Source organism: Cygnus atratus, chromosome 4 (genome assembly GCF_013377495.2).
Source record: "Cygnus atratus isolate AKBS03 ecotype Queensland, Australia chromosome 4, CAtr_DNAZoo_HiC_assembly, whole genome shotgun sequence".
NCBI classification, from domain to species: domain Eukaryota; kingdom Metazoa; phylum Chordata; class Aves; order Anseriformes; family Anatidae; genus Cygnus; species Cygnus atratus.
In genome coordinates, this window is record NC_066365.1 from 68,003,048 (window position 1) to 68,017,732 (window position 14,685).

Consider the following 14,685-nt stretch of genomic DNA (forward strand, 5'->3'; position numbering starts at 1 on the left):
AGAGTAGTTTGAGAAAAGAATCCAGAAAGTTCTACACTAAACTAGTGTTGCATCATACTGTTTGAAATACTTTTTCCCCCTCATAGCCCAAATAGTACTCTTCAGGTTAGGGTTAGTATTTGTGTTTTACCTGTACAAGCTGATCTGGTGAAGGTGAAATCTCTGCTTCTTTCCTTGTTACACCGAAACTGCCTTTCAGGCTGGTATCCTTTACTTGTTGTTGCAATAAAGGTATGAGATACCTTAGTGTAAGTAAAACACCCAAAATTAAAAGAGTAGGATGATCATCATCTACAGGAACCAACAAGCCTGGGGGTAGAGCAGAACAAGCCAAACTGCTTACTAACAATGGTAAATATCACCACAAATGTACAAACGTAACTACACAAATTGTGTCGTCAGTATAATAGTTTCTGTTAAAAAACAAAACAAACAAAAAACCACCATCTAGCAGCAACTAAAGAATGTTAAGTGTAGAAACACTTGAACATACGTATTATTTAACACTCCTGGCAATGATTTAGGTCATGTGAGAGGATGATCGGAGGACCCTGGCTCCCTTCTCCTATTTCCTACCTCTTCTGTTTAATAACAGCACAACTGTGTTTCATTTTTTAAATAATCCCTGAGGCTCTTACTGAGTAACTTCCTCCCTCCACTTGGCTATTCAATTCAGGCCCAGCATAACTCCCCCCTCCAGAACACATACTACTGTCCTAATGAATAACATTTATACTTTTGCTGCCTCCTTCAACTGGAAATCTTGCTCAATATATTTACCCACTAATCAAAGAAGCAAATTCAAAATACACAAATTAATATAAGTTATGTTCCTATTAATACTACTGTCTAAATTCAGTACCATTGCTAGGACATTACAAAACAGCACCTTTGAGGCAGGAAAGGACAATGTGCGCACAGAGAAACGAGGACTGAGAAAGTAATACACCATTCTCAAGTCAGAATGAGAGAAGTCACTACATGGACGTGACATTTGCATTTTTCACCTCTTCTTTTAAGAAGCAAGGCTAACAGGGTAATACTTCACACATCTGCCTGTCTTCCTTCCCTCTCCATTTGCAATATAGTCTACATATGAAAGAACCCTTGCACAGTACCACAACTGAGACAAAAGTTTCCACTACGATTCAGGTGTTTCATCAGCTGCAGATCTCCCTAAAGATTGCAAAAACTTCCCAGATAAAGGAATATGGAAGCAACTACCTCACATGAATTTGTGTGCTTTTAAAGCAAAAAAAAAAAAAAACTTTTAGTAGAATTAAATACTTATAGTACTCAAGTTAGGTTTTCAAGAAAAGAATCAACTTGGTACCTCTTCTTTAGGAGGCTACAGGGTACATGATCACGACACTAAGAACAGCCATATCCTCCACCTCAGACCCTCTGCACTAACAACCAGGCTGCTGAACAGTAAAAGCCTTCACAGACTCCTGAGCAAGGTCTTGCAGAAGAATGCCTAGACTTCCTCATTTTTCCAATAGGCTACTTGCTTCCTTAGCTTTGGCTGTTTCTTTTCAACATAACTGAATTAACATTCCCAAACGCACGAGATACAAATAACATTAGTATCTATATCACCTAACTACACAAAATAAAGCTAGCACAAGCAGAACAACTGATAGACTAAGTGTCCCTTCTTTGCCTGAAAACCATTCACATATTTAGCATCTTACATGAGAAATGAAATTCATATTACTTACACCTGAAGCAAATTTATTTTTTCCTCTGAATCTTACCTAAAAGTACATTCAATAACCAGGCATAAAAATACTGCATTCTTCGTGAATGTTGACAGATGCTTACTGCTGATCCTGCCGCAGTTCGACGGATAGTAGGGGAACTGGATTTGAGATTAGCTATGAAAGCCTTCAATAAAACCTAAAAACAAGATATGTTACTTAATTCACTTTTCTCTCTTTTTCTTTCTCATTAAAAGTTAAGAAGTCAAATGTCTTTTTCATCTATTCCAAGCATTACATCAAGCAAAGACAACTTTTGCCTTAATTCATAAATGCAGCTATAATACTGCTTTCTGCAACGTGATTGATAATAGTGGTAGTTTAACCATGCTTTGAGATATAACAGGGAGTACTACTAGGTTAAAGATACCTTAATCTCATTGTCGTTTGCAAAATTGCCAAATGCTGCCATGATTTTTGGTATTGCTGCAGCTAGTGTTTCTTGTACTGATTCTTCAGGTCTCTTACTTATTCGTGTTAAACAGGGCAAAAGGTTCACTAAGTATGGCCTAAGTATGACAAAGGAGAAACATTAATTTGAGGTAAGAACAACTGTACCCACCAAAACCTTTTTTAATTCATACACAAATTCTTAGAACGACTAAATCATACAAAATATTTCCATTAGCTACATATAACATAGAAAAACAAGGTGAATACAATTAGCAGACATTAAGAATTTAAAAGAATACATGAAAAAACTCCACGTCTTCACAAGCCTTCTTCCCCTTCTCACAGTTATGTACAACACAGAACTAAAATTCTGCTAAAAGAAAATTAGCTACTCAAAGCTAATTCAGAGACAACATGACAAGAATATAATTGGGGGGAGGGCGAGAAGAATATTTAAAATTTGAGAACACTACAATTTTGTTAGCATCTGTATTTTGGTAAATGTTCATTGGAAAGCTCACTACTAGGATGAATTTACCTGCATTTTTGAGGCCGAACTAGATGAGCAAGCTCAGCAAATCTCCAGAGTGCAGCACGTAGACTTCGGGAAGCACCATTCTAAATAGAGCATGCAACTGTTACATTTCATAAAGCAAAACCATTCCCTAATATAATGTCTACAATTGCTTAAATCTTATACAATTTTATTTAGATAAAAAACAAGGTATCTGGAAGCCTTAAAATTTTTCTAGCTAAAGGGAAGGAAAGTCAGATCCACAACTGTCTTTATTTTTCTAGCTGGTATTAGGAATTTTCCAAGTGACCCAAAATGAGTAAGAGAGAACATCAAGAAACAGAAGGAAATGTCTGAGATCTCCACTCTGCTGAAATCAGCTTAAAATACCACAGAGACAGTCATCAGCTAACAAAGAGACACTGATGATATGAGAGTCTAAAATCTCTGGAACACTTGCAGAAATACAAATGCAGCATAAAATTGACAGCACTGGAAATATGCAAGTAAATAACCTTCAGCTCCAGTGAACAGCAAAAAATTCCATATAGCAACCTACATCATTTCTTAATGGCTTGCATTCTGAATTTAGTAACTATTAGTCTGTATTGACATCTTCAATAACGCACATGACCTGAGCTAGAGCGTGTTTAGACCCAGTGTCTGAAGATATAGTAAAGCTCCTCAATATTGTTGGAATGTGGAAAATTATGGAAGTTTATAGGTGTCATTTTCTCTAATCTCCCTACTTGGATAAATTGAATACTTTACTTAGCTTGATCCTAACCAAAATACTTCTCAAATCAAGCCTCCCTGAAAACTGAACTGAGGTGTTTAGAAACTTTTTTCTTATTTTCCTCAGCTAGCGTGTCAAAGGTTCATGGTGCCACTGTTAGCATAGCATACACACAACTAAAAAAAACACAACTGCATCTGAATTACAAATTGGGCGTTTTCAAATTCAGAGCAACGTTAACAGATTTTGACATAACAAAGTGATCTAACTGATGCAAGAACCAAATTCTGTAAGCTTTGACTTTGACCTTAAAGAAACCACCACCATTTTCATGAATGCCGCATTCCAATATACTACGACACTTATTAAATACTATATTTCAGAAAGACAAAAGCAAGGTAAACTCACCTTTTTAATCTCTTTATACAGTTCTAATTGTAACCTAGGGAGACTGGAATCCATCAAAACCTGCAATAAAATGTATCATGAATATATTGTATCAGACTGGAGGGACTTTAAAGGTACAAAGTTGCACTTGCAATAAAAAAAAAAAGTGTAGAGCTATCTAACTGCCTCTACATATGATGCATAGAAGGAAAAAGCTAATCAGAAGACAGGAGATGCCTTTATGTTTTACACAAAGACAAAACAGAAACATGGACAATTCCAAACACTAAGGTATTTGCAGTTGACATTAGCTACTTGTCCCATCTGCCTAGAAGAGGCCATGTGGCATCAGACCACGGTTACAGGCAACTTAATGTGCCTGCTGGCAACAGCCAGTAATAAATACCCAGGAATAGACTATTAAAACAAAATCATAGTACCCACAAGCAGCGAGAGCTATCCCCTGCTAGACACCCCCACTTTCAAGCAGCCTACTTTCAGGTATTTCTCAAGCTGAGGCTGTATTTGTACCATTACCTTTAGCAGCCCTTGAAAACCCCTTCTTTGACAAATTAGCCTATTTTCAGCATCCATTTGTTACCATGAGGTGTTTTGGACACCAGCAGTATCATGTTCCAGGATCTAATCACACAGAGCGTGCCAGAGCATGCATTTTAGTTTGCTCTAAGCTTGTAATCCAATTAAGAATTAGAGAACATGAATGAAAGTAAGCACTGAGAAGTACTAATTTTCTGTTCAGCTCAATCATTCTACCTCCACCTTTCCAATGGCAGAAGGGGAAAAAAAGGAAATAGTTCCACAACATATAATCCTTTCCTACAGAGCATTCTGTATACGTATGATCACGCCTTCTCTTCCATTTGTTTTTTTCCTAGCACGTGGTAGAAATGTTCATGAATAGTGGCACAACTCCTTCAGCTGAAACAAGAACTTCATGCAATATGCAAGTATCTAGCTTATGAATTTATACAGTCCTTTAATGTTTTATATTCCATTCTTTATTCTTCGCACAATTATTCAGTAATTTCTAGCTTCCTATCTGCCTTCTTGACCATCAACCAGTAAGCTCACATCTTCACAGGATTACTCATGACAACTACAAAGTCTTACATGGCACGTGCTCATGTGGAGGCCACAACTGCTTATGCACGGTCAGCGAAGAGCCTGTGACTCCTCCAGAGCACAATTTCCTTATTGTATGCCCAATAACTGTATGCCCCCAATTATACCAGTCATCATAACAAAATATTACCTTCCCAGAAAGTCTTATCTTGCTTGCATCTCTAAACTGTTATAAGCACCCCAACTATTAACTGCAAATGCCTAGACTATACCAGGTAAGGACACATTTCACTTCTGTAAAAAATTAAGTTTTCACGAAGGTCACTGCCTCTGTGTGTAAGGATATCAATCAACACACACACAAAAAAAGCACCAGCTACTATTATGGCTTCAAGCATTACTTGTCCTTATACCACACTCAGCTGGAGCAACTTTAGTACTTTTGTTTGTTTGTTTACTTATATTTTTAGCAGGACAGAACCTAAAAATTCATCCTAGTCCGAAAAAAACATAAGCACAGTCAATTGTAAATTAATACAGCTAATAAATCCTAATTTCTGAGACCAACTGTACTACAACCCGCAAGAAGAGTCCCACCAGTGTCGTTAGGTCAGGCAGCACTACAACAGCGTTGTAGCTCAACTTCAAAAACGAGATTACTTCAGTAACAACTCACTTACAAATACCAGCAAGTGGTATTTGCATGGGTAATTCCCAACTTCCTTTTTTTTTTTTTCTTTTATATAAAGGTTTCACCAAATCTATTTAAACTTTAAGCCATTTATGCTCTCTGTGAGGTTCTGACAGGTAAGTGGAGCAGTATTCAAAAACCACCCACAGAGGTTTAACTAAATTTGTCATTTCAGTTTAAAGCCTTGTCTATACAGAAACATTAGTGTTTTAATTGCACTAATGAATATGGAATCCAGACATGGTTTCACAAATAACATCTAGATTCTTATTTCAAAAGAGAAAATATGAAACATCTTTCTAGCAAACAGAAGTAGCCCCTAAATTGCCTGAAGTCCCAAAAAGCTGAACATTAACTAATATGCAAGGTTAAGGGCCTGATGCCTCTACCCCATTTATCACAAGCATCACTGCTCCTTGAACAACCTGAAAACAAAACTGCATGTCTTTTTTTCCCCTCTGCATTTAACTACCAAACAGGTCTGCTTAAAGACTAAGTTGCTACCACAGAGCATAAAAATGGAAACAAAATACAAACTGTGACCAGCTTCAGTAACAGTCTGATAAATCCGTGTGGTTGGAATATCACAACTATCAACATTTCACAGCTGTGACCGAATTGCAAGCTTGATGACTGATGGGAGACTGTCATTTGAAAATCACCTTTATCTTTACAAGAAAACCATCTACCACACAAGGATTCAAAAAAATTTAAGTTTTTCAAGTTAACTTAAAATATGCCAGAAAGCAGTAACAGTATTAAATAGACAGGTGAACCTAAGAGATAAGCTTTACACCAAGCCTACAGAACAGTTTCACAGATGGAAGGAAGCTTGCATTCTTTGAGACAGTTTCAGAGCATCTAATCAACAAATTTTCTCCATACTATTAATTCATACAGATATCAAACAACAGAATGTAACTTAGAGAAATCCCTACAGAAATAGGGATTTATTTGCTTGCTTCTAAAGCAAACCCCCTACACGCTGAAGAAAACTAGTTTCCGCACATTCATAAAGTACTTAAAGTTTCATATCAGTTAGATTAATTATGCAGATACATTACGTAATTCAAGCATTACAGAAAACGGGGGAAAAAAAGTAAGGACAGATGAAGGTAAACCCATTATGGAAGCAGCAGCTTACATCAGTTATTCAAAAGGTTCATTTTGTGATTTGTTGAACTCAAATTTAGACCTTGCCTGACCTATCAAAATCCGCCTGCTGTCTCCAGCAAGCCCTTCATTCGGGATCACAGTAAGGTAATAACAGCCTCCAGAACACTGCATTTATCCTAATTATGCCTACAAACTTCTCTGCCAAGTCTCAGCAAATCACTACCAGAATTACAACACGCCAATCGTCTGGAATGAAGAGACATTACATCTTATAGACAGCTTTTTAATAATATTCTTTACCTTTCCTACATGTTAAGTAACTTCTTGTTTACAGAATAAAAGAGTATTCTTCCCATACCACAAAACGATGTTAGAAAAGCCCATATTCTTGTTTGACTGACTTAAACAGAACGAAGTTAATGAATGACTGAAGTAAAAAACAGAACAATGAACTACAACAGACAGGTTAAAATACCCTTATCTGATATAAATTGTACATCCCCCTGTGCAACTCACCTTAGAGGACACACAATTTCCTAAAGCTTACTTGACCTCTTGCATTACAAGACATTATCAAGAACAAAAGGCAACTAAAAGAGTGTTAAGTGTGAATTCATACAGGATGCTGCATCAAGAAGAGGTCAAATCTGGTAAGACAATAGATAAAAGTTCTTACTTTAATAACTTTATTAAGGCATTCATCAGCAACCATCCGGACATCAGATTCTGCATCCTCACTGCAGAGGAGAAAGACTTCCATAGCAATCCCCAGCAGTTTCTGAAATTCTGGAGAATTTCTAAACAAACAAACATAAGAAAATTACAATGGGCACTAGAAAAAGCAAACATGAAAGCTACTTCTGATGGGGTTTCAGAATCCAACAACATACACACAGTTATACAAGAGGAGAAAAGATCCAGCAAATAAGCACTTCCTTAGGAGTTGGGAAATCATTTACCTGATCTTTACTACATAATCTGGCAAAGGTATTTGACCTCTGTGCCTCAGTTTCTCTGTCTGAAGTAGAAGGATAATACCTACTCTACCAATGCTTAAAGAAAATTACTTCTTAGATTTTGGCTTAGTTAAAAAAAACACAACCAAACATTTTATCATTTCAGTCTTAGACTGAAGATGAATGTTTAAAATCAGCAATTATCAGGAAGCCTCCAAGTATCTAACACCGTGAAGAAGCTATTCATATTAATGCAACAAATCGTATTAACGCATTAAATTAAAAATAAACATTGTCTTACCTTAAAGACTGAGCAACGATGTTTTCACATATTGTCAGGCAATGATTCACTCTATCTTTCTTGGTAGTTGAAAGCTCTTTCTTTCTAAAATGAAACAATGCAAATAAATCTGAGATAAGACTTGAAAACTGAGCGGTAACTATAGACACTACTCTAGCAAGTGTATTTATAATAATCACACACACAAAAAAAAAGAAACCACTTCTCTGGGCACGATATAAATATCCATATACCAATTATCTGTAATCCCAGGACTTTGCATACTAACTGCTGCTGAGAGCATGCAGGCACACAAGCAAAGGGAAGGATACAAACTTAGAAAAAACATAAGCCTTTTAAGTAGGATTATCATATTAATCCTGTAACTGATAGAACAAACAAACTCAGAATGAAAAAGGTTGGGGAAAATAAGCAAGGAGAACAAGTATTGCAGACTTAAAAATACCATATTGAAAAAAGATCTTTTTCAACATCAACTTTTTGTCTGATGACTTCTTGAAAAGTAAGAAGTTGTATTAAATCATTTTCCATCTGAATTAAAGGATGCTAATACAATCCTGTCATATACTGTATTCCTCCAAATGGTTTTTTAATTGTCAAAATAGCAAAGCTCCACGCACAGCCTACACCTATCAAAAATGATGTCCCTATAGTAACACTTAGCATAGGCCAGGCAAGGATGAGCTTAGTTAACTTGCAGCAATTAAGTGTAAAACAAAGAACAGAAGTCACAGAATGAAAGAATGTAGATCCACAATTGACGCAAAGCCCAGTCTGTAAAGCTTACAATTGGGAAAACTTCAGTGTCCACTTTCACCTGCTCTAAGCTCCTTTATGCCTGTGTCGAGAACAGAAGCTTCTTCCCTGCTCCACCCCCAACCTTGCCAATAAACGAGCTGGAAAAAAGCACTGAGCCTGTGACATTTTATTTCCTCATACGCACTGTCTCCTACTTTCAGCTCCATTGACACAGAATCACTCCTAGCAAAACAGAAGTTACTTTTAAATAATTCACTAGTAGCAAGCCAGGAGCTGAGGAACACCTCTCATGTGTCCCGACAAGGAGGCTCCTGCTTCTTCCCTCAGATTCACAGAGCTGCTCTTTGCTTTTGGTTTCCAAGTGAAAAATAATCTTCTCTATGCTTAATATTTAACTGTCTTAGCAAAACAATAGCAAAACTATCAAATAGCAAACAAGTGTTTCTAAATTAGAAGTTGGAAAATGATCATTGATCATTACTGTAGCCTTGAGCTACAATACCAGAGCTTAACACAGCATTAAGGACCAACAGTAATTAGCCAATAACCACATTAAAGTAACTGGAAATACACTGTTAGACCAAAATTCTGAAGAATTAAGCTGTAATAATTAAGACCTTCTGCTCAAACACTACCAGAGGTTTTGAAATAACAGGCCTGTCCCTTCCCTTGTCATACTGAAAGTGGGGGTTGTTTCCTCCCAACATTTCAGTTCTTCACCCAGAGATCCTCTCACCTCACTCCAGAAATACCTTCCCTTTCCAAAATTCAAGGAATAGTTCTAAAAAAAAAACAACCCACAACTATTTTCTATTAGACATTTGACAGTATGTTGTTTAGGTAAGCTTCAGTGCTCCTCAAAGAGGATCTATTCTTCAGCTAATACAGCCCTGGGCAAGGCAGGCAGCAGTGTTCAATAGCACACAGAGCAGCACAGATCAATCTCTTTGGCAGATTTCTGTAAACAAAGAGCTCTCCCAACACTGAATAATAAAATAAGTAACTCAAGAAAATTAAGATAATTTTTTTTAAACGGCTTGAATACAGAAAATGTGAAGTGAAAACTCAGGAGTGCTTATAGTCAAGAAGATGTTACCATTTAAATTGAAAGAAAAGAAACCAGAGGCGAAGAATAACTGTCAGTCACTATTAAAAGGAAAAGAAGGAAAAGCATTCGGCTGTGTTTGCTGTACAGAATCCTTCCTCTGCCATTTGGTTTCTCGCCTTCCTTAAAATCAGCTTCCAAAGGAGTAAAAGAAAAGGTGGAAGACAAACGCACAATGTATGTCGCATGCATGCACACATTTTCTATGTCTACAGAGGGAGAAAGATAACACAATGATATTTTCTGTCCCTGGAGATGGAATGTGGTTTTATTTTTTTGCTTTAAAAAAATGTATTCAGACTTATTATGAAGACCTCAGGCAACCTACTGTGCCCGGGGGGCTCAACAGCATCACACATTTCTTCGGAGAGAGCCGAGGCAGCAAGCCTCTTGTGTAAGGTCAGACATCACTTCATGTTTCCAGAATAACAGAAGGCAGGAGATATTGCAGCAGCAGGTATCTACAAGAGAGCCTCATCTCACCACGGGAGTTTAATCTTCTGCACGCTTCTATGGGCAGCCTCTAGCCAAGAAGATTAACAAATAATGTAAGAAAAAAACAGCAAGTCCTGATAATTCTGCACTCCAAGCCTGAGATGAGCTGCCTATGAAGAGATCCAACTCTCTGATGCTGATTTTTTTTAAAGCTTTGGAATTAAGGATGTGTAAATAGACGACAGAAGCATTAATGCTGAACCACTATTAAAAAAAGGCCAAGCCAAACAGCTTGACATTACCCTTGAGAAAAGTATTGGGAAAATTCAAAATTCTATTAGCATACAGAACTATCAGTGGGTCAAAAAATAAACCAGTAAAGCTGAAGTCTGACATATGATTCAAACACGTGGTAACAGAGCCAATGACAGACTGTCGGACAGACTAGAACAGGAGCTGACCCCTCAGGAATGGTAACTCCAAAAACCCATCCAGGAAGCAGGTCAACAGGTATTATCTGTGCGGTTCAGTCTTCAGTTCGGCAGAAAACTCAAGATACGGCTACAGACAGAGCTGATAAACCTACCTATGTCTATAGCTTCACTCAAACAAAAATCCGGAAAAAAAAAATCAGTGAGGACTGAAAAATACCCGTTGCTGGAGAGTTCTTGGGCTCTTGCAGCACTTTTTACTGCAAAGTTAATGGTTAGAGCCAAATAAAACAAAATTGAAACTGTGACCTATTTCCGATTTCAACGTACAGCAACTCTAATAATTAACTATTAGAGCAAGTTAACAGGAGAAAAGGTGAAGAAAGGTGAAGAACCACCTTTGGAACAGTCAAATCAAAAGCCAGATACTCCCTGGGAAGAAACATTAGCACTTCATTCCACTCAGCTCAGTGACAAGAAGTAAAAATGAATAAAATATAGGATGTGGTTTGACAGTCCATCTGCTCTTTGGTTTCACCAAGTAAACTCTTAATTTCTACATCATACTGATCGAATTTTCAAGTTAGTGTGAGCTCTGCAATCCAAAACAAAACGAACAACCCAACTCCAACCAAAATTTAAGAGTCTGGAAAAAATGAAAGTAGATATGAGAGACAATAAGGTGCCTCAGCAGAACCTTATAGAAACAAAACAATGACAGAGCACAACCTAAATTTTCACAGAAGGGAAAAAAAAAACATCAAGAGGAGATAAGAAGGGACCAGAAACTGACGTATGTCTGTAGCATATAATAAAAGCTTAATGCATGATTTCTGCTTATGAAATCTCTCAAAACAGAAAAAACTCTTAAGTTCTTGGTAAAAGCCTGAATTCAATCAATATTTTAATAATAAAAGTAAAACCAGGATATTACTTTTATCAAGATCTATGAAGTCGTTACCTTCGTCGTTATATTTCTTAAGTCATGTAGAGGTAATATTATGTTGTCATAATTTAAGGTATTAAAAAAAGAGAATAGGAAGTAGAGATGGGTACTCAGGTTTACTTTCACTGTATAGCATAAAAAGGTCCAACAAAAGAAGTCTTAACAATACGTGTAATAATATTACTCGATACTTCAAGGAATGACAGCGTCTCATTTATCTAACTTATGCAACAAGACAGCTTTCATCTAATGGACAATGCCAAATAGATACCTAATTAAACAAATAAATGGCAAACCAGCAGCATTTATACTGCAAAACTCACCAATACCTTTATTCTCCCATTACTGGCAGGTAAGGTAGCATCTGTTTTACTACAGCAAACAAGGATAGGAAGTTACCACACAGAATTACAAAAATATTTAAGTGCTATTTGCGTGGAACCACAATTAAGATGAACACCTCTCCCCAGACACAACGAAAACACATAGGCGTGTGTTTTCTAGTTCATTGGACAGCAAATGCAAATAATACCATGAGTTATACTCGAGATGTCACCTGGTAATACACTAACAGTTTCGGAAATTTCACCAGAGACTGCCACAACATCCTTTCACGAAGCTTAGTGCTGTTAGTGAATTCGTAAAGCTCCTAGGGGCATGCCATGCTATCAGCTTTCTGAAAACATCCAGCCTATTTTTAAACACAACACAAAGTCAACTAGGGCAATTACAAGCCTGATTTGTTAGTTCTTTGAACATAGTATGTCTAAATGCAGACCCCCCCCCCCAAACCACCCATAACATCCCTCAGCAAGCATCACAAATAATTTTCAAGCCTTTCTTTTGAAATAAGATGAGCTATCCCATCAGGAACTTTTTAGATAGATTTTTCTGCTACATATAGGAAAGATTAGAAATAGCTGTCTACCCATCCTTCATGTCACATGAAACAGTAACACAAAAATGCACAGAACAGAACAATTCGTCCTTGCAAAACAGTAAGGCAACTAAAACCAATTAGATCACAAAGGACATCAGGTTCTTCACCTATTATGCCCCCAAAGCATCAACCACGCATTGAAACTGTTTGAGACAAGAGTCCCCAAACAGAATGAACCATGATAATTTAGTTGGCATCCGTATCAAAATGTACTGTGGGAGCAGGTGGCCGAGAGCCCAGCTCCACCGCTTGTCATCTCTGCCAAAGCAGCCTGAAACTGCCAACTGAGAAGTTACCTGCTCCTCAGCCCTTCTGTTTCTCCTGTCTCCCTGATGTCTGGAGAAACAGCAATAATGTGACTCACGTATTCACCCAGTGCAAGTCCTAGTGCCTTTCCACCTGCTCAATAAGGGTTATTTTTAGAGAGAGCAAACCCAACAGGCAGCACTGGGGCACTGAACAGCTCCTCGCCCTCGTTTGCTGGTCAGACACCTGAATATCCCACGGACAGAAGCCGAAACCTCTTCAGTGCATTCACCCCTGACATTTAAGGACACAAAAGGATACCACCAGTATTTAAAGTACCTCCTCTTAGGTGTCAGCGCAAGAAGTCACAGCATGAGACTTTAGATGAAGTTTGTCACAAAGATCAACAGCACAGAGCGGATAAGACCTAGACTTTAAGTTACACTTCGGACTTTTCTCCCTTCTCCCCCAGCAGCACGTTATATGGAAGCGACGCTTTTTTCTTTCCAGAACCACGAAGCCCACACCGCAGCCGTGCACCTCCCGCCCACCGCCCGGCCTGTTGCAACTCCCCGGTTCCCCACAAAGTTTCCAGCAGCCCGGAGGCGAAGCAGAGAAGTCCCAGGGGCCAGCCTCCAGCCGCGGCTGCCCCTGCGGGGACCCTCCCAGCTGCCACGCGGCCCTGGGACCGTGGCAGGATCCCGGACACCGCCGGGACCGCCTCAGAACCCGTCCCGCCGCCCGGTGCCGGTCACTCACGGTCTCTGCAGCGGCTCCTCAGGGATGGCGGCCGGCCCCTGCTGCTGCTGGAAGGAGCGCAGCGACTCGAAGGCCTTCATCAGCTTCTCCATCGTGGCCATGGCCCCCGAGGGGCGCCCGGCGGTGCCCGCCTGCCTTCGCCCCCCGTCCCCCGCCTCAGCCCGGGCCGCGCTGACTCAGGCGGCCGCCGCCGCCGCAGGGGGCCGCGCTCGTCGCCCCGCCGCCATCTTGGCGCCGTCCCGTCAGCCCCCGCGCCGACGCCACGCCCCCCGCCCCGCTCTGCCCGGCTTGCCCCGCCCGCCTCGGGGCGAGGCTTTTCTAAGCTCGCGGTGGGTCGTGCGCAGGCGCAGAGTCCCCCCTTCCTAATCTGTGGTCAAATGAGGAGCCGGGAAGCAGGAAGAGCGACAGGCGCTACGTCCAATCGGAAGGAGGGATCCGCCCCCTCCGGCTGAAGGCGGGAGCGCCCCCCGGGTGCTGGGTCGTAGCGCCCGCCCTCTTAAAATCGCCTCAGGAGCCCCAAGCAAAGCCCAACCCCTTCACACGAGCGTGGCTAATGCGTACCCCTCACAGCGAGCCCCGTATGGCGAGGCGCTTGCCAAGGCTCCCGGCCCTTCACTTATAGCTCAGTACCCCCGCAGAGGGGAAAAACCCTTAAAGGAGGCGGCCTCACAGAGCTTGGCAAGGCCCCATCACCCTCCTGTGGCAAAGGCTGGGGTTAGGACCATTAACATACTGAGTTAAAGGTTACACCTCCCCTCACAGATCGTGTAAGGTGGTAAGCACTTAAAAAATCCAATATGCTATTGCAAAATCAAGGGTCTCGCCTGGAAAATTTAATTAAGGCATTAAGTGAGAGCTGATAAGAGCTGGCAGTTCAGCTGTTACCTCAGAAACACATGGAATGGGTTCCAGTGATTCCAACAAGGACAGCAGCTCCTGGTTTTGGCTACTCAGGCCAACAGAGGTGGTGACTGAGCCACTTCGACAAGGACATTAAAAAAAAAAGAATTGCTCCTACACACCCCCAAAAAGCTCCAGAACCCCAGCCCCTGTGCACAGGTTTTCAACCTCCCCCGTAAAACTCTGGTTCCACCGTCAATGTGAAAGCTGAAATACCCTGAACAGCC

The 14,685-nt window shown here is 40.0% G+C and overlaps 1 protein-coding gene across 2 annotated transcripts in view; it reads right to left on the bottom strand.

The window, feature by feature from the left end:
- HTT (huntingtin) overlaps nucleotides 1–13,796 on the bottom strand; it is an 85,625-nt gene extending 71,829 nt beyond the window's left edge. For both annotated transcript variants that reach the window (XM_035547341.2, XM_035547340.2), the window contains exons 1-8: nucleotides 13,559–13,796; nucleotides 7,938–8,021; nucleotides 7,357–7,477; nucleotides 3,812–3,871; nucleotides 2,692–2,771; nucleotides 2,131–2,269; nucleotides 1,758–1,899; nucleotides 131–309 (exon numbers count right to left, since the gene is read on the bottom strand). In XM_035547341.2, coding sequence (XP_035403234.1) covers nucleotides 131–309; nucleotides 1,758–1,899; nucleotides 2,131–2,269; nucleotides 2,692–2,771; nucleotides 3,812–3,871; nucleotides 7,357–7,477; nucleotides 7,938–8,021; nucleotides 13,559–13,659 — 906 coding nt within the window. In that variant the 5' untranslated portion in view covers nucleotides 13,660–13,796. The remainder of the gene's footprint in view (nucleotides 1–130; nucleotides 310–1,757; nucleotides 1,900–2,130; nucleotides 2,270–2,691; nucleotides 2,772–3,811; nucleotides 3,872–7,356; nucleotides 7,478–7,937; nucleotides 8,022–13,558) is intronic.
- Nucleotides 13,797–14,685: the final 889 nt, after the last annotated feature.